Raw genomic sequence first — 27,439 nt, forward strand, 5'->3', positions numbered from 1 at the left:
GTCTCACCGATTGCTTAAAAGGAGGTCGTCGGCTAGTGATGTCTCCATAGGTGAAATGGCATTTAGCTCAATCTGGTGAATTTAGGAAACTGTATGCATTGAAAGCTTTGTTTTAAAAAATCTATATATTTATTGAGTTTTTAAATATAAACATAAGCATCAAACACCATTACACGTGCGACTGCAACTGCTCTGCCGGACAATTCAACCATAATTAACCAGTCAGCAGCGGCTCCTCCTTTAAGGGTATAGAGCGTCGCCCCACTGCCGAGAGCCAGCAGATGCAAACATGACAAATAAAATGATAAAGAAACAATTTTATTATCATTTTTATTTTTCATCATTGAGTGGGGGCGGGCCCTCCTGATGACAGCAGCAAGCATTGAGGAGCAGTGGTGGGCACTGCAAGTGCGCATGTGGATTTGGCTGGCTGTCTTAAGACGTTCAAACCGACATACGCACTTAGATTTCTCCAACTCAAGCTGTGTTGTACAGCCGGGTGGAGAACAGCAGGCAGAGGCCCCAGTCCCTGTGGGAGTGCAAAACCAGACAGCTAAGACCAATCCCGGCACTTCTCTCATGCTGGGTAATAGTTTATCAGAATTAGAGCAGCGTGCACTGGCAGCAGAGGAGCATATGAGCACTTAAGCGGCAGGTAAATTAACTTTTTTTAGGTTTCGACCTTGGCGGGGGCACTGCGAAGCAGTGCCCCTCCCAGTCGAAAGCTATTGTTTACTATATGGGGGACTTGAATCCGCCCCTTCTTCCATTGGCTAGCTCCATAAATGGAGGCTAGCCATTGGAAGACATTGGCTGTCAATCATTCTTTCCCCTCGGAACGCGAATCGGGGGCGTTTCCGTGACTTTTTTTAAGTCACGCCCTCTCCTCTTCCCATTGGCTGGAATTTTACCTTCCAGCCAATGGGAAGGGGAGAGCACGCAAACACGCCCCCGAATCGCGAAACGACCTGTTGCTGTTCCAGTCCCGCTCCCCCCCTCCCTCCGCCCGCAGCTCTCCTTAGTCCCGCTCCCCCCCCCTCCCTCCGCAGCTCTCCTTAATTTCGCTCCCCCCCTGCCCGCAGCTCGCCTTAGTCCCGTTCCCCCCCACCCCCCGCCCGCAGCTCTCCTTAGTCCCGCTCCCCCCCTCCCTCCGCCCGCAGCTCTCCGGTAGTCTGCTCTTGCAGGTCCAGAGTTTGGTGAGGAAGGCGGGCACATTGCTGGAATACCCGTCCATCGCCAGGGATCCGGGGGGCTCCTGCATCGTCCTGTCCCGCGGGTCACACTATCTCCATGCCTGTCAAAGTCCCAGCCCGAGTGCGGTAGGTCTATGCGCGCGCGAGAGACAGCAGCCAAGGAGGGTGGGCGAGAGCGGGAAAACCATTGAGGTATCCAGGTCACACTGGCAGCGGCAGCCACCGATTCACCGGAGAGCCCGCTGCTCTCGCTCTTAAAAACTCAGCATAAACGGCGAGCATCATCCCCTGCAGAGAACAATGCACAGAATGGAAGTGCACGGCCGCCTGCCTGACAAAGCTTTGAATAAACATGCAGCGTCATGCAAAGAGAACGTGCTCATGCGAGGACGACGGACAGCGAGGCTCCTTTGGGGCTGCCCCACGACTCGAAGAGGGGGGAGGTCACAAGCAGCGACAGACCGGTGTACAATATAGTTTAACCTCCTGCTTAGATCTAGCCAAGCATCCCAGTGCCGAGAAGCGTGCTCTAGAATACAGAGTGAGGGCAGGCTCTACCTACTCCTGCACATCCACCTCTACTCATTCAAACCGGGCGGGGGATAGGAGAAAACATCAGTCGTCTTATGCTTTTAGCCTGGGGTTCATTAAAGGGGGTCAAATTCAGCTCACCGCGCACGCGCTCCTATACGGACCACGCTGGTAACTGCACCAGCATATTCCTCCGATGTCAATTACTAACCAACATCTTTGCAGAACTTCAATTCCCGGCGGCCGTTGCAGGCGGGGTGGGCAGTGGGCACTTATTCACTAGTTTCTCAACTCCAGCACTACCAGCGGTGCACACGTCTCACTCAGCATGAATGTTACTGCAGCCATGTCAAGTAAGTGGTCTCGGTGAGAGTGCGTGTGTGCAGGTGTATATGTATTGTTAGTCAAAATATTCTTCGGTCCGGCAAAAAAAGGTATTGGCATGTATACACTTCTGAAAAGAACAAGCATTTGCGATGTATTCGATCTCGCATTTGTTAAAGTTAGAGCTATTGGCGTTGTAACTGACAATCTTTTTTTTTTTTTTACTTATTTGTTTTGCTTGCAGTGGAGTGATCATGTAGAAAATGTGCACGCTATACCAAATTATAGTGAGAAAAAAAAACCCGCACAAGCTTCACGAAAAAGTGTCAATAACAAAGGATTTAATTTCCACTATGTATTTCTCCGTTGGGAAATGTAACAAGGGATTGATGAGGTATACAATTGGTACACACTAGGTTATGGCTGTGCTGATGTAGGGCATTATGCAGAGTCCCCCAAATGTGAAGGGTAAGCTTTTAATTTGCTAAGCCATCTTGCTTCTTAACTCGCTGAGCCACCTTGCAGTTTAACTCGCTGTCTGGGCTGCAATTGTTCTCTGATTATGGCAGAAACATTTCAATAGGTCTTACCAGTTTGCTGTTTAGGTAGTTGGGGGAAGGTGAGTGAAGGGTTTTGTGTGTGATGCAGGCAAGTCATCTTTAACTCATCACATAATGTGTGACACCATTGGAAGTGCATTTGGTTGGCAAGTTAGGCTTTTTTGATGGAGTGCCAATTTCATGAAGAGGCCCTTTTGGTTTTATTGTATACCTACAACTACACTGTGATTCCGAGGGAAAAAATACATTGTGTGGCCAAAATGCAAATTATGCAAAACTATCTCTGACATGTTGTTTTTGTCTATTTGAGCCAGAAACAAAATGTGTGGTGAAATATGAAGCTTTTGTTAATTGTGTGGCAAAATACGTGCAAATATGGTGCATCCATGATTATGTGGTAAATGCTGCAGTCACAGAACCCCCAAAAACGAATCTTCTCACCATTGCCCATTGTTTTGTCGTCAGTTTATTCAATTTTGAACTTCTAGCTAATTGCTCAATTTTATCAGATTTTAATTTGTATTTGTTAACTTTAGTTCGAGTTCAATCGCTGTATCTTTAGCAATACAGTTGCATGTCCATGAGAATGTAAAGAAAATCCTCTGGTGTCAAATTAACGTTAACCCATCTTTTTCTGATTAATTTTCCTTCTCTGTTGAGTATTCCAACTATCTCGCATTTGTTAAAGTTAGAGCTATTGGCGTTGTAACTGACAATCTTTTTTTTTTTTTTACTTATTTGTTTTGCTTGCAGTGGAGTGATCATGTAGAAAATGTGCACGCTATACCAAATTATAGTGAGAAAAAAAAACCCGCACAAGCTTCACGAAAAAGTGTCAATAACAAAGGATTTAATTTCCACTATGTATTTCTCCGTTGGGAAATGTAACAAGGGATTGATGAGGTATACAATTGGTACACACTAGGTTATGGCTGTGCTGATGTAGGGCATTATGCAGAGTCCCCCAAATGTGAAGGGTAAGCTTTTAATTTGCTAAGCCATCTTGCTTCTTAACTCGCTGAGCCACCTTGCAGTTTAACTCGCTGTCTGGGCTGCAATTGTTCTCTGATTATGGCAGAAACATTTCAATAGGTCTTAAACATTTGGAAAAAGATTCAGCCAAGGCACAAAGATTTTCAGAGCCAGCAAAATAATATGTGCCACACCTGTGCTTCCTTTCTGCTAATAAAAATACGCTTTCCTATTTTTTAGGTTTCGACCTTGGCGGGGGCACTGCGAAGCAGTGCCCCTCCCAGTCGAAAGCTATTGTTTACTATATGGGGGACTTGAATCCGCCCCTTCTTCCATTGGCTAGCTCCATAAATGGAGGCTAGCCATTGGAAGACATTGGCTGTCAATCATTCTTTCCCCTCGGAACGCGAATCGGGGGCGTTTCCGTGACTTTTTTTAAGTCACGCCCTCTCCTCTTCCCATTGGCTGGAATTTTACCTTCCAGTCAATGGGAAGGGGAGAGCACGCAAACACGCCCCCGAATCGCGAAACGACCTGTTGCTGTTCCAGTCCCGCTCCCCCCCTCCCTCCGCCCTCAGCTCTCCTTAGTCCCGCTCCCCCCCTCCCTCCGCAGCTCTCCTTAGTTTCGCTCCCCCCCCGCCCGCAGCTCTCCTTAGTCCCGTTCCCCCCCTCCCTCCGCCCGCAGCTCTCCTTAGTCCCGCTCCCCCTCCCTCCGCAGCTCTCCGGTAGTCTGCTCTTGCTTTCCTAGTTAAGTTATGTTCTGTTGCTGTATTTTTAACGCGTGAACCGTTCCCCGGGAGTCCTTAAAGTTGAATGCTGATGAACCTCGGATCCCCAACACCTCCACCTGTGACTGGCTACAGGCTCCCTTCGGGCTCCGGAGTATCCCGCCCACTTGTAAAGGACTGATCCAAGTCAAAAGGTAGGTGGGGGAGTCTGTGTTACGTCACCGCGATATTATCTGTTGTTTAAACTTTTGCTTGGGGAGGGGAGGCGGTTCCATTGTGGTGTACAGCTCGTTGTTTATGTTCAATTTTTTAGAGGGAGAAGCCGAGGAGTAAAGCATGAGATTGTATAATGAGGATAGCAGTTCCCTCCCCGCTTGGGTCCTCCATTGTCCTGGGACATAGATTCCTGGCATTCCATCCGGGCTGCGGAGAGACGCACCAAGACCGGAAGTGAAGGGCTCCTTGTGACAGCACTCCCTTTCCTTCTGTTTATTGTGGCGTTGCTGGGCCTGGAGCTTTGAGAGCTGTCCCCCATCCCCTCTGTCCGTCCCTGTGCACGGCCCGGGTGCGCGTCCACGCTGTAGCACCCGAGGTCGCCCCCTCCTTTTCCATACAGATGTCAGCCAGCCGTTAACCCTCTCTCTTCCCTGAACAAACTGGCCTATTATGCCCCTACCTCCCCAAAACACCGCCCACTCCATGTGCACTGCGCCCCATCGTGCGCTCTACACACCACACCCCTCTTCACTCCCTGCGCAGCACAACTCTCACATAGTCACAGCTGCACAATGAGTGGACTCTCCCTTGGCACCCCACCCTGCCCCCTGACCCAGGCGTCTGTTTTCCATACACACTCCACCCACTCTTCCGCTGCACACTGTGTGTGCTCCTTTTACAGTGCTCCACCTCAGTCTTCACACACTGTACACTCTACGTAGCCTTTTAAAATGTTACTCATACGTTTTTCAACAGGCTGCTCCCCAACATTTCCTCGCTCCCTCCCTGCATACCATTACCTACTCTTCCCTCTGCATAATCAATCCATATTTTCTCGTAATCCACACCCGTGACCCGGCTGTTTCTTTTCTTGGTACACTGCTTCCAACTATCTCCCTGTCCCAGACCTTCTCACCCCTTTACACATAGCTGCGCAGTGCTCTTGCCTTGCCCCCTATCTGTGCCACTGCCAGCCCCTTCCTAAGCCCTAATGTGCAAATTTCGCCCAGTCATTTCCTTCACACTGCCTGTTCCTATGCCCCTTAGTTTGCCCATTCCCGCCCCCCCTTCCGCTGTCCGTGTGCCTGTGCTTAATGCTTGTTATTCATGCATTTATTGTGTATTTCACGCAGCGCTGTGCTATTGTGTATGCACTATTGAACTATAAAAGTTGTGCAACTTTTATTGGGTATTTAAACACACAAGGTGCTTCCCAGTGGGTGAGAATGGAGTAACAGAACTTCTCAAGTAGGGAGCAACGTTCACATACGTTACCGCTGCAACTGGTAGTCAGCCAACTGAGCTATCCGACTCCCAATGGACCCATGACGTGCCTTGTGCTCCCTCCCAGACCACAGAGGAGCTGAACACTTTTCTGCCTCCTCGCTGGATCTTGCTCTGGCGCGATGCACGTAGCGCTCACTGCAGGCGCTGAACCCCCGGAGCTATCTCGCGAGGACTGGTGCCGCGGGTGCCAGGGTCTGCATGGAACTGTGCGGCAGGGAGTCCATCGCCGGGCAGCTGGCACACCCCAGTTTCCAGAAGGGTGTGGAAATTGGAGTGGGAAGAATGCGCAAATGCGCCTGGAAGGTGGTTCAGTTAGCTCTATGCGCTATGCAGAAATGAACTCCCAGTAAAGATTATCGTATGCAGATTTTGCCAACAAAAAACTCTAAATGTGCCGCGTGCACAGACAATTGTGTCCATTTTGCAAGCCCAGGTGTCCGATTGTAGAACACGGGGTCCACTTCGGAGGTTACTTCGGGGTCCTGTTCCATATTCATCATCTGGAATAGTGTGTCCAGTGTGTTAAGGTGTGCCTGACTGGGCGCAAGAGCAGATGGGCACATGTGGGGTAATATATGTGGGTACATGTTGGGCTGTTTGTTTACTTGTGTGGGGGGAGGGGTCTGAATTATTGCCACCAGTCTAGAAGGCCTCCTGGTGAGCGCGCCTTCCGGATTACGAGGCAACATATCAAATATGAGAAGAAGTTCATTTTTCCACATCTGGAGAGAACACATGAGGATTGTGTCCAGTTCCAGAGGCCTCAGCTGGACCATTAGATCTGCTCTGCAGGGCACATCTGAACACATCTGGAGTTTGGTGTCACTTGTAGAGGTACCTTCGGGGTGTGTTGTACAGTTGAAGTATTGTGTCCAGTTCTGGAGGCCTGTTCTGGGGCGGTGTGTCCATGCCTTCCCGGCCACACCCTAGAAATTGTGTCCAGTTCTGCTGGCCTCTTCTGGGGCAGTGTATACAATTCTACGTGTCTTGTCTTACGAATTGTGTTCACTTCTGGAGGCGGTAGCTTGAGTAGTGTTTCCAGTTCTGGCGGCCAAATCTAAGTCTTGTGTCCAGTTCTGGGGGCCTCTTACGTACTGTGTTCAGTTCTGTAGGTCTCTCACATATTGTGCCAGTTCTGTGAGCCACATCTTACGTATTATGTCCAGTTCTGGAGGCCAGATCCTGGGTATTGTGTCCAGTTCTTGAGGCCTCTTGCATATTTTGTCCAGTTTTGCAAGGCATATCTTACCTATTGTGTGCAGTTCGTGAGGACTCTTGTGGAGAATCGTACCCAGTTCTGCAGGCCCTGTGTCCAGCTCTGGAGGCCAGATCTTAGGTATTGTATCCAGTTCTGGAGTTCACTTCTTAGTATTGTGTCCAGTTCTGGAGGCCTCCTACATATTCTGTCCAGTTCTTGAGGCCTCTTGTGGAGAATCTTACCCAGTTCTGTAGGCCCTAACTCCATAAAGTATAACCTTATGATGCTCTACTGAGAGACGCTGATGAGGTGTGGGAGCAGCAGCGCCCTAGCGTATGGGTCTATGGAGTATAACCTTATGATGCTCTACTGAGAGACGCTGATGAGGTGCGGGAGCAGCAGCACCCTAGTGTATGGCTATATGTAGTATGCCCTTATGATGCTCTCGCAGCGTGATGCTTATAAAACGGCTTTGGGGTGCTGGGATCTATTTTAGCCAAAGCCTTTGAGGACAAGTGGGACAGCAGCACCAGAGATGCTTATGATACATGTTTGGGGTGTTGGAAGTTAGTTTACCAGGGCCTTTGATAGCAAGTAGAACACCAGAGCCCTAGCTTATCGACCTCTGAAGCATAGCTCTGTGATGCTGTATTGAGAGATTCATCAGGTAACAAGTTTAGGAGGGGCTCCGGAGGGGAGGAGTGCGGGTGTCTAAACGCTGCCATGTGGACTCTCGCCGTTTGCTGTGCGAGGCTCCTGCTGCTCCAGACCACCACCGCCTCCGCAGTCCAGGAGGCCTCGTCTAACATGGAAGTCTGCCTTTCCCCCTCCCCACCTCCCCACTGCTCTCGGTGCACACAGCTCCGTCAATGCACCTCAGCCCTGACCAGTGCTCACCACCCCACCGGATTTATGCATCCTGTTGTATCTCATCCTGCACCCCACACTTTTCTTGCACAGGCAGCGAAATGAAATGCAATAGGTCTCACATTTGCGAGAGATTAAGCTAATGGTAATGTAATTGACAATGGCATTTATTTATCTGTTTTCAAAACCAACACATAAATACACATTTTGTCATTTACAATGCCAATAGCTCAAACTTTTCCAAAGGCGAAACCATTGCATTGTAAATGCTTGTTTTCTTATTGTCACCCACGCTGCCCCACCACTTTTTGCTGACTGCAGCTGCCACTGTAATTAACCACAATAATTATTAGGTGTCAACACTAAATATCAACCCATTGCAGCAGGCCCGCGTATCAGGGCCCTTTCTTTGTACATTCAGGGTGGTCTATTGTTGGGTGGGTTAATGATTCTGGTGACACTTTCCGTCCAGGCTGCTGGATCTCCAGTGACCTTATTGTCTCTACAGGCCAGCTTCATGTTCTATTCAACCACAAGGGCCCAGTCCAATAAATCTTTTTTCTTGGCCGTCATCTCTGGGCCTGGGAGGCTACCCAGTGCATGACAAGCCTGTGCCTTGCCTGTACTGTGCCCGAAGCCATCATTGAGTATACATTTTAAGTTAATTCTGTGGTGGCATTATGCCATGGAGGCACATTTTTATAGACCTTTCCAGTTCCAATCCATGTACAGGAATTGTACCACCTCCCCCCAAAAACTCACAAACTGCGGGCAGGCCAATGTCATTTGTAAACAAGCATTGGCAATACCAATAGGTCTGGCATTAAAGGAACGTTGTATGGTACTGTGAAGAATTACAAGTAAATTGCATGGGAATAGATATGTATTTGTGTTAGTGCAAAGAACTATAGAATGATATTGCTGTAGGTTTCAAAGATCAGGAGGCAGTTGCACTGTCAAGCCAGACCTAAATAATCCATGTAAGTTAATGACTGTCCTCCTGCCATCTATGCTGCTGCCAGAGAAAACAACATACATTATCTAGCAGTACCATATTGTGTGTGTGCCCCTGAAAGTTCTAGATTAAATTAACAAAATGATCATAGCTGCATGGATGTCAAGCACAACCAAAATATGTACTCCTGGCTCCCAACATGTGTGCGAAGCCAAAGCCCTTCTCTAGTGATGTTCACTTAATTGTTTGGAGACAGCTGCGCTTTTAAGCTAGTCCATAAAAAGCATCAGTGGGCTGCCCGCATCTGCCACATGCAGGAGGTCTTGCAGGGTAAATCCGTTGCAGCTTACTCGATGTCAAGATACCTTCTAGTTAGAAAGTAAAGTTGTATCAGCTTAAAATCTTAGGTGCTGCCTGCTTAACGTCTTCACATGCTTCCTTCCAGTTATTCCGAGCAATCTGTGTTCCAGCTGTTTCTAGCCCTGTGTGTCCTACCTCCTTTATCTGCCCCTATGGCTGTCTGTAAATGAGATATTTGATATTTATTGTGTTTGTTACGTGCTCTGTTGCCCCAAGCAGCATCCTGGCATTGCGGAAATAGAGTTCTTCTAATATTTAGAGTGAGATGCATGAAAAGAGGGTCTGACTAACAATCTTGCTGGGAGAAGAGCCAGGTCTTGAGTTGCTTGCGGAATCGGGATTGGTTCCCTTTCCTCCTAATGGAGAGGTGAAGCTGCCTCCATTCCGAGGGGGCTGAGCGAGTGTAGGGGTGGTGGCGGTGCACGCCCACCAACAGTGATTTCTCCCAACTAAGACACCACGTGTTGTCACTGCGTCGCTGCATAATGTAGGAACAGGTCCTGGAGTCCAAGCCCACCCTCCTGCCGCGTGGGACCTTCAGGGTATCCAGTTTTACCCGGCTTCGCTTCCGAGTCCACACTAAGTGAGTTACACGCTTTATGGCCAGTTGGTTTGGAATTGCTTCACTGCACCTGTTGAAATGATTCCTTATTAGAATCCTTAAAGTTAACATGTTGCTAAATCTTCGGTGTGTAGGACTCCTTCTGTGCCTTTGAACTGTAGATCCATCACGAGGATAATACACACAAGCCTGACAAAATACCTCATCTTGAGCAGCAGTATGCTTGCAGTCTTGGGGACAGGGCCGGACTGGCGACCGGGCGTTTTGGCATGCTGCCGAGCCGGGGGCTGATTCCGTTGATGGGTACCTGCGTGTGCTGAACGAAGTCGTTTAGCTTTGCTTATTTCGAAGCACATGCAGGTCTCCATCTTCGAAATTAGCCCCCACCGCAGTGACATCAGCCCCTAGCTCGGCAGCATGCAAAGCGCCCGGTAGCCAGTCTGGCCCTGCTTGGGGACCCTAACCACAGCTGTGCTCTCCCAAAGCATCTCAGTTCTGAGATGCAACATCCATGCTAACCTTGCGTTGAAGGTTCCACAAAGCCCTGCCAATGCACGTCAATTCTGCATTATGGCACCAATAACTGTTGCATCACAGAAACCATGGATGTACAGCTCAGACACTAGATCTGGCTCCTGGTCGCAGTATCATTTCCAGGGCTAGGGGGCACCATTACATTATCTTAGACCAGACAGAGGTGTAATAATACAGACTTACCGCATTATTTCTTTCCTGTATCCAACCGACTCATTTGAATTTGCAGTAACGTTTCCAAATGGTTATGACCGCGTTATTACGGCTGTTTTTCTTTAAAAAGAGTTCTTATTCTTGGGAATATGTAGCCACATTCATAATATGGGCCTGGACTGCACTGAACAGATAGGGCTGCAGTTAAACATAGGCGCTTTGCCTGTATTATTGAGGCCCTTCGTATGCATACGAGTCCATTATTAGGCATATTTGGCGATAAGGTGCATGTGAAACTACGTTGAGCATGTAGAGCACCAGCTACATGATAGTTGTGCCTAACCAAATGATTTCTGTGTCTGGGTATATGAAAGTTACACCTGGGTGCTTGATTCTGTGCCTTGGTGTCTGGGGATGTTCCTATGTATCTGAGATTTTCTTTGACCTTTGAACTTATGCTTGGGCATTGGAGTCTATACATCAGTGTTTGAGGTTATGCCTAAGCTTTTGAAGTTATACCAGGGAATTTGAGGCAATACTAAAGAATGTAACTGTTGTGTTAGGCTTCTGAGTCTGTTGTTGGGCATTCCCAGCAATGCCAGGGCATTTGAGGGTGTTCCTAGGTGTTTGAGGCTGTGTTCCTCAAATGTTGCACAACATAATCTGAGCTTGGTCTTTTGTTGCTGTTTTGGGGCATTAAGGTGTCCATGTGGGCTTATCACGTCTATACTTATGAATGTGATGGTTCCATGCTAATGTCTCTGGCATATCATGGAAGCAGTTTTGTTAAAATATGATTCGTAAATATAACTCCCTTCGCATTAGTATCCTTTTTGTTATTCTGTTAATCTAACATGTATTTGAAGGTTCATCTTCATTTGTGCCACTTCTTGTGATGCCAGCAGGGTCAAAAGACACTAGATGCTTTCACAGAATGTGATGCCAGCAGGGACACCAGTCTTATGATATTGCTGTCTTTGTTTTAGAATAGGAGGTTTTCAATGGCGCAAGAGCCATATTTTATACATTCCTGGTTGGATGTTATTGAACACCAGATTCTTAAAACATGCGTAGCTACCCCCTGAAGGCCTGGTGAATAGGATTTCAATTCTTTACTTCACCGGGAGCCAGTGAAGAGCCCTAAGGCCATGACTGTATGATATTGCTCCTTGAAGTTGAGCCTTGTCCTGGGACGTCTCTTGCCTCCGGCTCTGCTACTGGGGTAGTTTGACACATACCATGGTGCAGTAATGCATAGAAGATAGAATCAAATGGATTACCCAAATGGATCACTGGAAGGACCATTCTGGTGCTGCCAAATGCCAGGGTTTCCAACCACCAAGGCTGCTTGCTCTTGACGCCACATCATTCGTCTTTCTTGCACCACACTACAGTTCCTGTCTCTTAATATTACTCGTGCAGGTTCTCTTTTATCACTGCTTTCTCACTTTGTCACTGTTTTCCTATCTTTCTCTTACTCCTGCCTTCCCAGCTGCTCGTTCTCTCTCTCTTGCTCGAAGTCAAAGTCTGATGATGAAAAAAAATGGCGTTTTCTAAAAATGAGCGCTGGTGCCCATCACCTACAGTCTCCAGCACAACTTATGCACTGGTTGTTTGCAACCCAATAGAAAAGCCCTTAAGTTGTACCATGTAATTTGGTAGCTATCTCTGCTGTCTTCTTCATGTAAGATCTGTGTTACCTGAATGAAAAGTTCTGCTGCCTCAGAACCATGACCTGTGCATCCTGGTAGCTGTGCTTTCAGAATCATGATCCGTCTAACCTGAGGTGTTCTTTTCTGTCCCTTACAGTGAGACTCTGCTGTACTTTGACCGGGAGATGAAGCGGAAGCGAGCAGAGGAGGCAAACCTATGGAACGAGCCCCATGACCCCTCACACACAGAGCGGGACGATGACCGGGAGCTGTACAATCTGCTACACCGAAGGGCTAAGACGCGTCGGGGCTCTGAGGTGAGAGTCACTCACGGGTATAGAGAGTGCCCTGCGGGTATTGCGAACAGCAGGACTAAGAGTAAAGGTCAGTTTTATCAATGCACAGGGTGAACCTCGGAGCCCACGGCCATGCTCACTGGCTAGTGAGTTGAGCCCAGCCAATGGGCACCTGAAAGGACTGTTGGCACTGAAGATTGCAGCTGGGCACCTTCTTTTGATCCCTGCTTCTAAAGTCTCTTTCAACCATTGACTTTGGCTGCCTCTGCATGGTTCTTCAAAGACGGGTCCAACCACGCGTAGAGTCAAAGAAGGAAACATCCCAGTTGTTTAATCTCCAGTAGCTAACTGTAGTAACAAGGTCAGCAGCCAGGATGTAGTTTCAGGTAGATTTATTAAGACCAGTTATATGTAGATAAGTAGAGATACTGCCCCACCAGGAGCAGTCTGCCTGCTGCTCAGCCCAGACTCCAACTGACACACTCAAGCATCCAGGCACCCAAACATTCCATTCAAGACTCTAACACCAACATTCCATGCATCACATTCACACTGGCTGAGCAGCTAAGGAGTTAGTAATCAGATACATACAACACAGGTTACTAAATGCCTTCTTTTCTTCTACAAAACAAACATAGCAACTGCCAAGAAGAGGAAGGTTCAAACAAGGGGAACCACAAGTAATAGAAAATGGAAAAGTAGAGAAAATGCGAGAAGAAAGTGAACCCAAAGCTTGAAAGGATAATAGCAAGAAACCAAAGAAAATCAGGCATGAGAACAGAAGAAAATACAACAGAGGTATGCAAGAGAAAGCAAAAGAGAAAATGAAAGTAAATTGAGAGAAAATATACAAGAGATGCACAATAAGTACATTCCATAAAAATAAACAATGTAGAGGAGATGCATAGACAAATATACATGATATATATCACCCACCCATCATCCTCCAATAATTTTTCAAGAAAACATTAGAAGTGGGTGACGCACACCCGAACTGACTTTCCCGAACATACAGGTGAATAAATGGAACAGGTTAAGGGGAAAGTCAGTTCGGGTGTCCATCGTGCTATGCACACGTGGGTTTGTATCCCACCCTCGTCGCCAAAAATCTGTAGTAACGAGGTCCGCAGCCAGGATGAAGTTTCAGGTAGATTTATTGAGACCAGTTACATGTAGATAAGTAGCAGAGATACAGCCCCACCCGGAGTAGTCTGCCTGCTGCTCAGTCCATACTCCGACTGACACACTCAAGCATCCAGGCACCCAAACATTCCATTCTAGACCATCACATCTACATTCCATGCATCACATTCACACTGGCTGAGCAGCTAAGAAATAAGTAACCAGATACATACAACAAAGGTCACTACATACCTTCCCTTCTTCTACAAAACAAAAATAGCAACCACCAAGAAGAGGAAGGTTCAAACAACGGGAACAACAAGAAATAGAAAATGGAAAAGTAGAGAAAAAGCGAGAAGAAAGAGAACACAAAGCTTGAAAGGATAATAGCAAAGAAACCAAAGAAAATCAGGCATGAGAACAGAAGAAAATACAACAGAGGTATGCAAGAGAAAGTACAAGAGAAAATGAAAGTAAATTGAGAGAAAATATACAAGAAATGCACAATAAGTACACGCCATAAAAAGAAACAATGTAGAGGAGATGCATAGACAAATATACATAATATATATATATATCACCCACCCATCATCCCCCAATAATTTTTAAAGAAAACATTAGAAATGAGTGACGCACACTCGTACTGACTTTCCCCAACATACAGGTGAATAAATGGACCAGGTTAAGGGGAAAGTCAGTTCAGTGTCCATCGTGCTATGCACGCGTGGATTCGTATCCCATCCTCGTCGCCAAAAATCTGTAGTAACGAGGTCCACAGCCAGGATGGAGTTTCAGGTAGATTCATTGAGACCAGTTACATTGTAGATAAGTAGTAGACATACAGCCCCTCCAGGAGCAGTCTGCCTGCTGCTCAGCCCATACTCCAAACGACACACTCAAGCATCCAGGCCCCCAAATATTCCATTCAAGATTCTCACACCAACATTCCATGCATCACATTCACATTGGCTGAGCAGCTAGGGTGTACAACCATATACATACAACACAGGTTACTACACTAACCCGTAATAATAAATAATCTGAACATTCGACTGCCCCCAGGATTCTTCACACAGTCCACAAGAAGAGTACTGTGTTGACTCTCTTACCTTGGAAGCAGTTAAACTGATTTATGGTCCTGGGCTGGGGTGAGTGACAGCCAGGACTGGCTCTTTACCTCTTGACCCCCTGAGCTGCACAGCCCTGTGTTTCTATTGTCAGCCCTCTCAGTTGCGCTCTTTGTGTAACCCCCACCTCTTGCTAGGATCAAAATGGTCACGTTGGATTGTATGGAATATTGAGACACAGTGAGTCAATGCCAGTATTGGCCAGTTGTTTAAAGGGGCCATGCAGTGAATGATGCCACCTGATGTCCCCAAACCCAGGCAGACATAAGCAAACAAAGCAAAATTCTGGAATGGCTGTTGTTGGTGATTTTTAGAGATGCAGGACTTTGCCAAGAAGTACCTTCACACTCAATTAGTTAGAGTCCTTTATTCAACCACCTCCAGCCAGTGCTGTACACGCCTTATCGGTCCAACTCTCGTCCAACGGTCCACCTGAAAATCCTTGGAACACAGAATTCTACTTGATGACAAAATACAGTTAAATAAATAGTAGACTACAGGTTATAACAGACTGGTAAAAAGAACTGTCTTTTTTTCTACACAGGGAGGCCCTTTTAATAGCAATATGAATTTGGGGGAGCAAAAGCCCCGTTTCATCTCAATTAAGCCCTTTCAGCTAAAGTTCTAGATTGCAGTCGTTTGTAGAAAGAATAACTGAACTGCACCATGACATAGAGTCATCTAGTAAGGGTTTCCCTACACATTCAAAGATGCTCAGATGTCCAGTCTCATCAGTATTTTTGAGGCTGGATTCACCACGTGAACCCTTGCGACAAGCTACAAACATAGATACACAGGGAGCAATGGGCCAGCACACGACCATCTCAGGTTTTGTATGTGGAAGTGACATTGCAAAGCCACAAAGTGGATCATTGGGAAAGCTATAATGAAAGTTGTACTGTTGTGGTATGCAGAGGTCTATTGGCTGCTCTTTGCCACTTCCTACCCCTTTCCCAGCAAGCCCTCAGCAGTCACTCACTCAGTAGAAGCAGTACCCCAGAATGAATGGTTATTGAATGGCTTGGGCAGATGACGCACTTCTCATGCTTTGGGGCTTCTATGGATGTATGAAACTATTCACACATTTTGCAAAGAGCCCACTTTGTCGCCCGCGCTTTGACACTGAAAGTTTCCAATGGTACTTGAGACACAGCAATTCAATTTCTTATACTTTGCCTTTTAGTGTTTCACCTTCACAAATCCTTCCATTTTTCACAACACAAGCTTAGGTAGAGGGAAAAAACGGTTATACATCAGGCCCCAAAATTCATATTTGCAATTTTTTAAGGAAACAGTCTCAAGATGTACTTATATGCTTATTTTCCCGAAAGATATTGTGGGAATCCTACCTCTTAGTTTACAGCCCCTAGAAGAAATTGCACCTTCGGCAGAACATATGATGTTACAACGCATACATTTACAATACATGCCTTTACAACACAGTTTTTACATTGCAACATCCTTTACAAAGCATTCTTTTACATCGCATGCCATCTACATCGCATTTTCAGAAACTACCTTTACAACACATTCCATTACATTCCTCATTATACCTTTACAATGCATACAATTACAATGCATACCATTACATTGCATTTAAGGTAAGTGTTGGATAGTATAGAGGTAATAATTACTATTCTAACTCCAGTGAGTGCAACGGTAGGGTAAGAGTTGGATAGTGTAGGGGTAAAAATTACTATTCTAACTCCAGTGAGTACTACAGTAGGGTAACTATTAGATAGTGTAAGTGCACTATGCGTTGTAATGGTATGCATTGTAATGGCTTGCGATGTAATGCCTGAGTTGTAGTGACATGCAATGTAATGCCTGCGTTGTAGTGACATGCAATGTAATGGCTGTGTTGTAATGACATGCGATGTAAAGGATGTTGCGATGTAATGACTGCTATGTAAAGGTGGTGCGATGTAATGACTGCATTGTAAAGGTTGTTTCCCCCTTCATCACAATGATACACCGATTGCAAAGTAAGTGCAGAAATAGATTACAAAACAAAGGAAATATATTTAACATAAGTAAAAGAGTAAAATGAGGGATTTAGCCAGTCCCACCCTCGTCCCCGAGAAGCATGTCTGATGGAAGCATCAACCAACCCCATGGACCCTTCCCATGGCGGGGTCTAATCCAAGAGAACTGAACTGTAATACAATATAAGGAAGGGAAGAAAAGCCGAAGAGAAGGTGAAATGGTAGAAAGGAGAATGGAACAGCATCTTATAAATAAATCCATTTCTGGATCAGGGCCTTAACCAGGGGTAGATTGTCAGGGATACGTTTTCAGGGCCACCACCGTATAGTCTCCTCCCTTCTGTGCCAACGAGATTTGTTTATCTGTAAGGTTAAACACAGTAAACAATGACGTAGTGTTGATTAAACGCCAAGGCACATAGCCAGAACAAAGGTTTTCTAACGTCCAGCTTAATAGCATTATAGAACGTAATTGAGACTGGCCATGTTGTAGCATTAGCAAGTCCTGTTCCATTATGTCTATCGCAGATGATAGAATGCTGTCCAAAGAATATATTCTGGACGACAGAGTTGTTAACCCATTGTCAACTACAGACAGTGATTTCTCTAAATGAATACGATCAATTTCTCGTATTCTTTCAGCTGTTTCCATTTCCGTGACTTTCCAAGCTTCATTGTAAGCAGCGTATATACAGGCGAATATGAAACGTTTATGACGTGGATTACGAGGTCCAAGTAAGAATTCTCGTAAATCAACGCCATCTTTAAGCAAAGATGAGTGTTGTTTTATGTCTGGAAGTGTGGATCTCTGTAGCCACTCAAGGCATAGTTTTCCTACACTATAAGTTGTTATTATCCCTGGATGTTGTCTTTGGATATATCTTGGATCTGGCCGAGTTACTGTGAACCCTTGTGTCTTGTTCAGGAATCCATCTTGACAGTTATTCGTGTCTGTGGGCCAGATTAACCATTTTTTCCATTCAGGATTTATTCTGTTCTGTTGTAAAATATAATTTACATCTACCTCCTTAATTGAAGTAAAATCACTATCAGGTGTGGGTTTAGGTATGGACGGTTTGTTTAAATCTTTTATCTTAGCAATGCCAAGACAAGATGTCTGTTGAACAGTGTCATTTGAAACCATCATTTGTTCTGGGATGATGCAAGCTCTGAACAATGCTTCTAGACCTTATACTTGCCAGTCTTTTGTGCCCCAAACAGTTTTTGTCTCAATGTTGTCTTTCCAAAAGTCAAAGCCTAGGGAGGACAATTGACCATAAAAGGCAGCAGAATAAATTTGTTTAGTATTTGTCCACATACTTTTCATGCCTGTCTTATTCACATTTTTATAGTAAAAACTGTCTGGGTTTGTAACATTAAAACCTGTGAAAGATGGAAATTTTCCAAGAAACATTCTCGAACTACCTTTTGGAGGTGTTGGACAATGTTCCTATTGATTATAAGTGAAAACATTTCTAGGGTTGGCAGATTTATGCAAGTAATGATGGCCAAAATGATTAAAAATACATTTCTTCATTATTTGATGAACATTCTAAGTATACATGTTTTGTAAATTTTGCTGACATTTGTCTGCCATCATGTTATTAACAGTCTCAAAGTCCCAATCATCAGAAAATGTGCTTGGTGAGACAAATCACTCAAGGAAACCTTAAATTGATAAGGAATCTTTAGCAGCTCAACAGGGCCATAAATGTTATAATCAGTTGTATCCCATGCTATTCCACCGGTACACAGACAAAATATCGATTTTTAAATATCGATATACAAAAATATCGAAGTTTAAATATCGATGGGACAAAATATCGAAGGTAAGTAATATCGACAGTCTTAATATCGATATTGGTATGATATCAGTAATATCGAAGTTGTAAATATCGATGTCAATAATATCAAAATTAATAACTTTGATGTTACTAATATCAATTTTTAAATAAATTTAGTGTATATTATATTGTATTTATTATGTTTTATTATTTATTTTTAATGTAATTTAATTAAATATTGTCTTTTACTACTGTAGCGGGTTGTGGGTTTATAGGGGAATAGGGTGGGAAGTAATTTAATTATGTTAAATTAATTATTAATTAGTAGGAATTATTAATTAATTAATTGAGAAATAATTTTTAATTATTTTTAATTAATTGATTAATTGATAAATATGTTCTGTAGCGGGTTATGGGTTTATAGGGGAATAGGGTGGGAAGTAATTTAATAATAATTAATTAATTGATATATGTTTATACATATTTTAATTAATAATTAATTGGTAATTAAATAATATTAATTAATTTTGGGTAAATGAGTATTTTTAGGGTTCAGGGTCAGTTTTCAGTTTTTGGGTAAAGGGGTATTTTTAGGGTTCTGGGTCAGTTTTCAGTTTTTGGGTAAAGGGGTATTTTTAGGGTTCAGGGTCAGTTTTCAGTTCATGGGTAAAGGGGTATTTTTAGGGTTCAGGGTCAGTTTTCAGTTTTTGGGTAAAGGGGTATTTTTAGGGTTCAGGGTCAGTTTTCAGTTTTTGGGTAAAGGGGTATTTTTAGGGTTCTGGGTCAGTTTTCAGTTTTTGGGTAAAGGAGTATTTTTAGGGTTCTGGGTCAGTTTTCAGTTCATGGGTAAAGGGGTATTTTTAGGGTTCAGGGTCAGTTTTCAGTTTTTGGGTAAAGGGGTATTTTTAGGGTTTAGGGTCAGTTTTCAGTTTTTGGGTAAAGGGGTATTTTTAGGGTTCAGGGTCAGTTTTCAGTTTTTGGGTAAAGGGGCATTTTTAGGGATAAGGGTCAGTTTTCAGTTTTTGGGTAAAGGGGTATTTTTAGGTTTCTGGGTCAGTTTTGGGTTTTTGGGGTACAGGGATATTTTTAGGGTTCAGGGTCAGTTTTGGGTTTTTGGGGTACAGGCGTACAGGGTAAAAAAAAAAATATTACATTAAATCAAATTAATTACATGAAAAAAATAAAATTACTTTAAATTATTAAGTGTTTTATTTATTTTAAATGTATATGTATTAGTTTTAATTTTGTTTTAATATTTTTATTTAATAGTTGTAAAATTATATGTATTTTAAAATTATTTTTACATTATTATTAATACATTTAAAAAAACAATATTTTTGATTCCGATATTTTTGTACTACGATATTATTTTTTCGATATTTTTGTACTTATCTTAATGAAGATAGGATTCCGATATTTTTGCTGTCGATATTTTTGCTCCGATATTTTTGCATTTCGATATTCTGTCTGTCGATATTATGTCAGACATTCATTCCACCAGGTAGTGGAACCGCTGTGATGTTCACTGATGACAGGTCTCGTTGTTCACGATGAGATGATTTGTGTGGCTTCAGGAGGCAAGTTGATGTTCTTACTTGCTGTGTCTATTTTAATGTGCTTTCCATCTATCAGCTTTCCCAAACTTAACACGAGAATGAGCTATAAGAGGAGATAAAGTACACCTAACACAATACAAAGTTCAACCCAAGGTGAAACCTGATATGTATTTGTAAGCTCTTGACCAAGTTCCTGTTGGTATTGCATCTGGATTTGTTGAAATCGCTGGAGTTGCTTGTTCCCTTGACATGTTTGTATAGTCAGATGCTACATCATTGTAGACTGGAGTTTATTGACAAACTGTTATTTGGGTTTCAAGAGGCACAAGTTCCATGGCTTTTCTTTTCTCACTGCAGGTTTATCAAAGATGATAAGTCTTTCAGTTTGAACCTCTTGGATAGTAGCAAGATTTGGTTGTCTGCTACATTTTGGGAGTCCACTGGGCCTACTACTTACTATAGGCCACATGGTGTGGTTTTACCAGGTCAATTGACACAGACCGGTTCTCCTTTTTTCCAGCAAGGGGCGGCAGTAGTACTGTTCATGATCCGTGGATTGCTTGTACAGGTACTGGTTTACTGTAAGAAGGCCCAAATTCCTTCTTGTCCGCTATTTTCTCCCTGACCAGATCCCCAATCTTTGGAATCCAGACAAGTCTTGCTGGGACAGGTGGTTTTTCTTCAGTGTTCGTTGGCTTTTCGCTGGTATTGCTTAGACTTCTTCTTAATTCATTTAAGTCCTGTAAAACAGCCAAACGATCTCTGATATCAAAGGGTTTTTGTTCCACCACTGAAGTGTGACGATTGAGGTCTTCAACCAACATTCTAGTACCTAAAAGGATTTATTATGGAGTGATTCCACCCAGAGAATTTCTTGGCAGGTTATTAAGACTACGTAGGACATTTATTAGATGTTTGACCCACTATTCACCGAACCTAATACCCTAGCTGTTATAGATTGCTTTATGTCACGGTTTTTTCTCTCCACAACCGAATTTCCCTCAGGATGGAATGGACTCGAAAATCGCAATGCAATGTCCAAGCTGGCTATGGCCTCCTTGTAAGCCCTAGAGCTAAACGCAGGACCCTGGTCAGAATGTAGCGTGACGATTGCATATGTGACGATAAAGACTTGCAAATCTTTTATAACAGAACGGGCATCAGCTGAGCGCTGAGGCCACATCCAAATGAATCTCAAGCATGAATCCACTGCGACCATGATATATTTATAGTTGCCATCCCTTTGTAAGTGACCACAGTGGTCCAGGTAAACACACGCTAGTGGTTTATCTGAAATCAGAAGGGGCGTCTGCGCCAGGCGTTTTACTGTTGAAACTTTCATTTTCTGGCAGATTTCACATTCCAAAACATAGTTTCTGGTTTGTTTCCTCATGCGTGGCCACCAGTATCGCTGTTTTAATAACGAAACTGTGGCGAAAACACATGCATGTGCAGAGGCCAGCCCTTCATGTGCCGCTAAGATTAGTCCTAACCTGTGTTCCATGTTTGGTATTTCTCTATCCCCCACTCCAGGGATTCGAGCAAAAGGAACATTATTCGCACCAGTTATATATGAGTACTTGAGTGGAAAGCCCATCGGTAATGTTTTACCACTGTTTTTTATTGAAGCAGAGACTGCTTGCATTATTTCGCTGTCTATTTTCGTTTTTGAACGAGTAATTGCAGATATGGAAGCCATTTGCACAGCTGCCTCTGCTGCTTCATCAGCCAATTAATTCCCTTCAACGTGAACGCCATCACGCTGATGACTCAGTTTGTGGATCATGTGAGTCTTTTGTAGTTCCTTCTGCAAAAGAACTACTTGTTCCCAAAGCATTTTATGCTTAATTGTGCTACCTTTTGCGTCTTTAAAACCATTTTTTACCCAGTTCTGCAGATATTCATTGTAAGACTGGACGCAGTAATACAAATCGCACACTATGAGTGTGGGAAATTTGCGATCAGTATTTTCCAGCGCCATCTTGAATGCTTGGAGTTGAGCTCCCTGAGCTGTACAGTCTCCTAGTGACTGAGTTTTTGTTACCATAGGTCTAAATCTACCATCGTGCCAGCGACCTTTAACAATCACTCACGCAGCACTGTAAGCTTGTTTACCCCCATTTGCGGGCTGTGCTGATCCGTCTGTATATATTATACAGGCGTAATGTTCTAGAGGTAAAATTTCAGTAGGCAGAGGACATTCTTGTTCGTATTGGAGAAATTCTTGTGTCTTCAAATAAGGATCAAAAACGTATTCAATGTCTGTTGCAGCAAGAGAATTAACCCATTGTATCCATCTTGGATGTAGAGCTTTTGCATTTGGAATGCTTGCCTTCGTAACTGCCTCTAAGGCAGGTACAGGTGTAACGACTTTAATGCGTTTACCTTGTGCGAGGGCTCTCTCCTTTGCTACAGCAGTCTGAACCGCTGTCAGAATTCTTTCTGTTGAAGTGAATTTCATTTCAGCTTGTGTGTACAAGTGTGATTTGTATGCTATTGGTACCTTTTCACCTTCATTAAAGGTCAGGTATGTGAATCCGTATCTCCCTGGGATGATCCGGATAACAAGGTTTTGTACATTGTCGCGTGTTTGTAAGTGTGTTGTTGCCAACATGTCTGTTTGTACTGAACCCAAAATTTCTGTGTGTTTTTGAGTTCAATTAGTTGGTTTGAAATCAGGTTTGATTAGTTCGTAGAGAGGTTTAACCCTTTCTGCGTAATTCAGAATGTAAGTTCTTCCGAAGTTTAGGAATCCTAGAATTGAATGTAAGTTTTTCAGCGTTTTTGGAGTTTGGAGCAGCGCACATTTTTCTAAAAAGTTTGCTGCCAGGCTTTTGCCTTCACTCGAAAGTTTGTATCCCAAGAATAGGACGTTGAAGTTGGCAATTCTTGAGTTTTTAAAGTTGAATTTATACCCTTCTGAGGCGACACCAAGTATTATGGTGTTCACCCTGTTCAAGTGCCTGTACAAATCATCATCTGTAAGGTAGATGTTATCGACAATGGATAATGCCTCATCATCATACGTTTGTAGTAACTCTGTTACTCTGGCTGAAAATAATCCAGGGCTGTTCTTGAATCCCTGGGGGAGACGACAGAAGTTTTGTTGTGTCGCCATTATTGAGAAAGCGGTCAAGTACCTGCTTTCTGGTGCAATGTTTTGAAAGAAGAAACCGTTTGAAATATCTAAAGTAGTTTTATATTTCTTCCAAACTATATTATTCATCAGTGCTGCACTGTGTGAATTTTGTACTGCAAAAGTTTTGCAACAAGAGTTTAAATGTCTGTAATCCAAAACTAGACAATATGTTTCGTCTGGTTTGGAGACAGGAAACAAAGGATTGTTCATTGACGAGGTGCATGTTTCAATCACTCCTTGGTATTCAAGTTGATCTAAGATCTCCCTGACTTGTTTTTTAGCTTCCTGCTTTACTGGATACTGCCTCTAAGCAGTAGGTTGATTTTTTAACTGTATTTTATGGTGAGATGAATCCTCATCCCATCCCACGTGATTTTTAAATAATGCTGGAGCCTGGGCCACAGCCCATTTTCTGGCATAGGTGTATTTTTTATGACTAGGAATATGATTAGAGAAGGCTGGCATAATGATCTATTCGCCATGTGGGCACTCCCTGGCAAATTCAGGTGGCCAGTCTTTTTCAGCTAGAAGGATGTCAGAACCTTTAGATATTTTTTCCCAAAAGAGTGCTTTTATCTTCCAGTATTCGGAGTGTTACTTCATTTAACTTATGGGGTACACTGACCCTCGTGTCTGCTGTTTCAACATGAATGCATTCATTCAGATCCACTGTCTTCAGATGATCTTTCAGGATCCTGCGAGCTATGGTGACCTCTGCTGCACTGTCCAGCATTGTCTGGGCCCACTGCCAGCTCTTGAGTTGTGTCCGGAGGATCCTCGGCATGTCTGATTTTAATACTTGCTACCTTCTTTTTGGAAAATTGAGTTTTCTTATTTTTTGGATTGTGTTGGTCGTCTTTGGACTTAATGCTTTCTTCTTTTTGTTCTGATCGTCCTCTTCTTTTGGATTTCTGTGAGGAAGTCTGAAAGGTACGAGAGGATTGTGCATCATATCTTGATATCTATCAGGTTTTCTTAAATTATCCCTATTTCTAAGGTTATTTCTCTTTTCAGAGTGCTCCTTTTGAGGGGATCTACCTCTGGATTGATAGCGCTTCTCTTTAGGAAGTGACTGTCTACTATTTTCCTATTTCTTTTTAGGAGTAGTTTTTGATAAAAACTTTTTCAGGATTTTCTGTTAGTTCAGGTTTTACAGGATTCCCTCCCAAACTATCTCTTTCTAGTTCTTCATAGGATTTTTCAATAATTCTGGCAAGTTCATACGGTTGCGCAGTAATATCAAGTTCTTTTAATTTTTGGCGGATTGCCACTGATGCTGCTTCACATTTAATGTTAGCTAATAGGATAGCTTAAACCTGTTTGAAATATTTCAGTAATTTCATGACTAGATTCAAGGCCGGTTCTGGACCGTATTCATTTTGAATCTGTCTCAGAACGTCTGGTACTACCGCCATAGACGTGACACCATGTGTTTTTGTGTAGATTGAAGCAAAGACTGTACCCCAAGTGTCACAGTCCTCTATGTGTGGTGCAATCCCCATTGGTAAACAGATTGTTAGAATCCTGTGTTTCTCATGAGATGTACTATCAGGAAATACTGCCTCTATTTGAGTAGTTTTCTGGGCTAACAAGAATGGAATTTGTTCCCTTTTTGTCAGCAACTTACCGATTACTGACTGTATAGTCTGTGGTGTGATTTTGTTTGTGTTCCCCTGATGAGGGGTGTGCTGTGGAATTCTTATAGCAGGTTGGACAGTTAAAGTCTGCATGACATATTGTACCAATTTTCTATGTCTTTTAATAAATTGTTTTAACTGAGCTAACAATTCTACATCTGACATTCTTTCAATGTTAGGATGTGGTGTATAGCTGGCTAGTACTGGCCATGTAGCTCCTAGTCTACCTAGTGGAACGAGCCTGGTAATGTGATTTTGATGTTGTGGGGCGCCTTTAAACCAGAGCTGATGCTCTTGGTAAGTTAGTGGAATTTCAACTTCCTTGAAAGGAACATATTCCGCTGGATGTTCCTCCATTTTGTAGAAGTGGAACACATGTGTTGTTGGATTTGCCTGTGGAAAGACAATCCATGAATGGAATACCTCTGTCAGCCGATATTCATGTGCCTCTATAACAAATATAACCGTACCACCTCTCAGTGATAGACCATTTTCTATAAGCTTTATAGCTATGGCTTTTCTCACGTTTTCCGGGATGATTATAGCATCCGGGTCATTTTCATTAAACCCTGTGGTGTCTAAACCTGGTTGATGAGTTCCAGATCCACCGGTTTCGGTGTTGTCGTTATTCAACATTGTTTAATGAAAGTTTGCAGAGCAAGTTTTAAGGAAACAAAGATAAGGTGCACAATATTTTGGAACACTGTATCCTTCAACGTTGAACAAAACCAAAAATCTAATACATAGGATTTTTCGTCCTACTCAGTTTATGGTATATATTTTATCCTTTAACCCACTCCAGACGTCTATTGGAGTTTTTACGGAATGAAGGGGTCTCTGTGAAAAGCACAACTGAGTTACTCTAGTATCTAGTGTTAAATTAGTGCCTTACCAAACGTTGGGTGCCATGTAGTGTAGTTCCTATATTCCCAATAGGCTCTTCGCATTGGAATAGTATATCTTATAGATGAGACGTAGGACTGAAGTCGACTAGGTCTCTATCGAATATACTAGACTTAATTGCGTGTGCCAGCTAGCTCAGAGGTCACTAGAAATGTTCTCGAATTCACAAGAAGGGATTAGTCTCTGACAACCGCATAAACATGACAACATTGTTTCCCTAAAATAAAACTGATCTTCAGAGTCATGGAAACATTAGATAGATATTTCACTCAGTCAATCGTGCATGCTTCGTTTCACTAGAGGTGCAGAGAAAGTAGAAAGACGGGGCGTTTTCAATAAATGGATTTATTGAACAGTATTCTTTCTCAAGCATAAGAAATTAACTGCTACAATAGTAAAACTGTTTGTAAAATATAATGCGTACAGTATAAATAGTAGAATAAAATAATACTGTAAGACCATTGTATGGTTCCTAAACCATATATAAATACATACATAAAGAACAAAGGCTAAAAGTACTCAACTGGTGCTTCTAAAATACGCCTACCCCGGTGTACCTAACATAAGCTTAGTACGAGGGAAGAAGTAAGTGAGGTGTAGCATAAAGGTAGTATTCTTTTTGCCAAGAATCTGTTCAAGATTTCTCTACGGGTCTAATCAGCTCCTAACCTTAGTTTAGAAAGGAGAAGTTCGGTCTCGGGACTCGATTTCCCAACAACCCGCAAGGGCAGCTTGGAAAGACTGGAGCTGGATTTCTCGGCAGGAGAAAAGACAGCGTCTCTCTCAGTGCGTCTGCTGGAGGGTCGGCTTCCTTAGGCACTTGCTGTAGCAGGGCACGTCGGGCAAGTAGATAGTCAAACTGCTCCAAACCACTGTGTGTTTGCTTGGGCGAGTGTGGGCATATGTATACCTTGAAGGTGCCGACTTTGACGTACAGTTGGACATAATAACGTCATCAAATAGTCTCAGTTCTTTGAAAACTCCATGAGTTATTGGACATATCAATATTCAAGCAAGGGTCCCCGGCTGCTGAGACTGAGTTTTCCAAGAAATCGTTGTGGATTTTCGGAAATAGTGGAAGTAGCCCTGCTGTATTTGGACTGCATGAGGTATGCCTAAATATGGTTATGATTTGTATGCCTATATAAGGATATGGTGATTTATACTGATATAAGGGCATGAATCAGGAAACTTACAATAGGGTCCTAAAATGATAAATAACAGAAGGAACCAGTGCTGTTTCATTTACAGTTTCCAAGGTCCGAACAGCAGTTTCACTTTCAGTTTCCTGGTATGACAGCTGCGGGGGTGCTTACAAGGGGGTTCAAGACTTCAACCACACAGTATCTTTTCCAAGTCCTCCAATACTGTACACGCACAACTGCTTTTGTACATATGCCCCTTAGTAACTTAATGCCTTGTCATAGTAGAGGGGCAGCGGACTGCACGTCGAAAACTCCCTTTTACCCACTGCTGCTTTGGGTGATGAGGAAACTAAGTCGTGAAAAACACCAATGCCTTTTAAACCGGGAGACTCCTGCTCATGCCTCTAAATGCTGGCAGTCTTACAAGTGCCCAGGGAGATGCAGGAGTAGGGACGGTGGCCTGAAGAGGTGAAAGGTGAGCTACACTTGTTATGAAGCGCTCCTTTCAGCAGACACGGTGGCTAGGGCACTAATTGTGCAGACTTTGGTCACTGCTTGAGGATTTAGAACTGCCCCGTTCCATCATCCCTTTGTGGCAATAGTGAGCAACACGGAGCTGCCACTGCTAAACTGTGTATGGAACTATCACTAGT

The 27,439-nt window shown here is 43.6% G+C and overlaps 1 protein-coding gene across 1 annotated transcript in view; it reads left to right on the forward strand.

Annotated features, from left to right (window-relative positions):
* LOC147717544 (melanoregulin-like) overlaps positions 1-27,439 on the forward strand; it is a 131,707-nt gene that overhangs the window by 20,290 nt on the left and 83,978 nt on the right. Inside the window, exon 2 of the mRNA XM_086924350.1 lies at positions 12,250-12,409. Coding sequence (XP_086780476.1) covers positions 12,250-12,409 — 160 coding nt within the window. The remainder of the gene's footprint in view (positions 1-12,249; positions 12,410-27,439) is intronic.

Source organism: Lissotriton vulgaris, chromosome 5 (genome assembly GCF_964263255.1).
Source record: "Lissotriton vulgaris chromosome 5, aLisVul1.2, whole genome shotgun sequence".
Lineage (NCBI taxonomy): Eukaryota > Metazoa > Chordata > Amphibia > Caudata > Salamandridae > Lissotriton > Lissotriton vulgaris.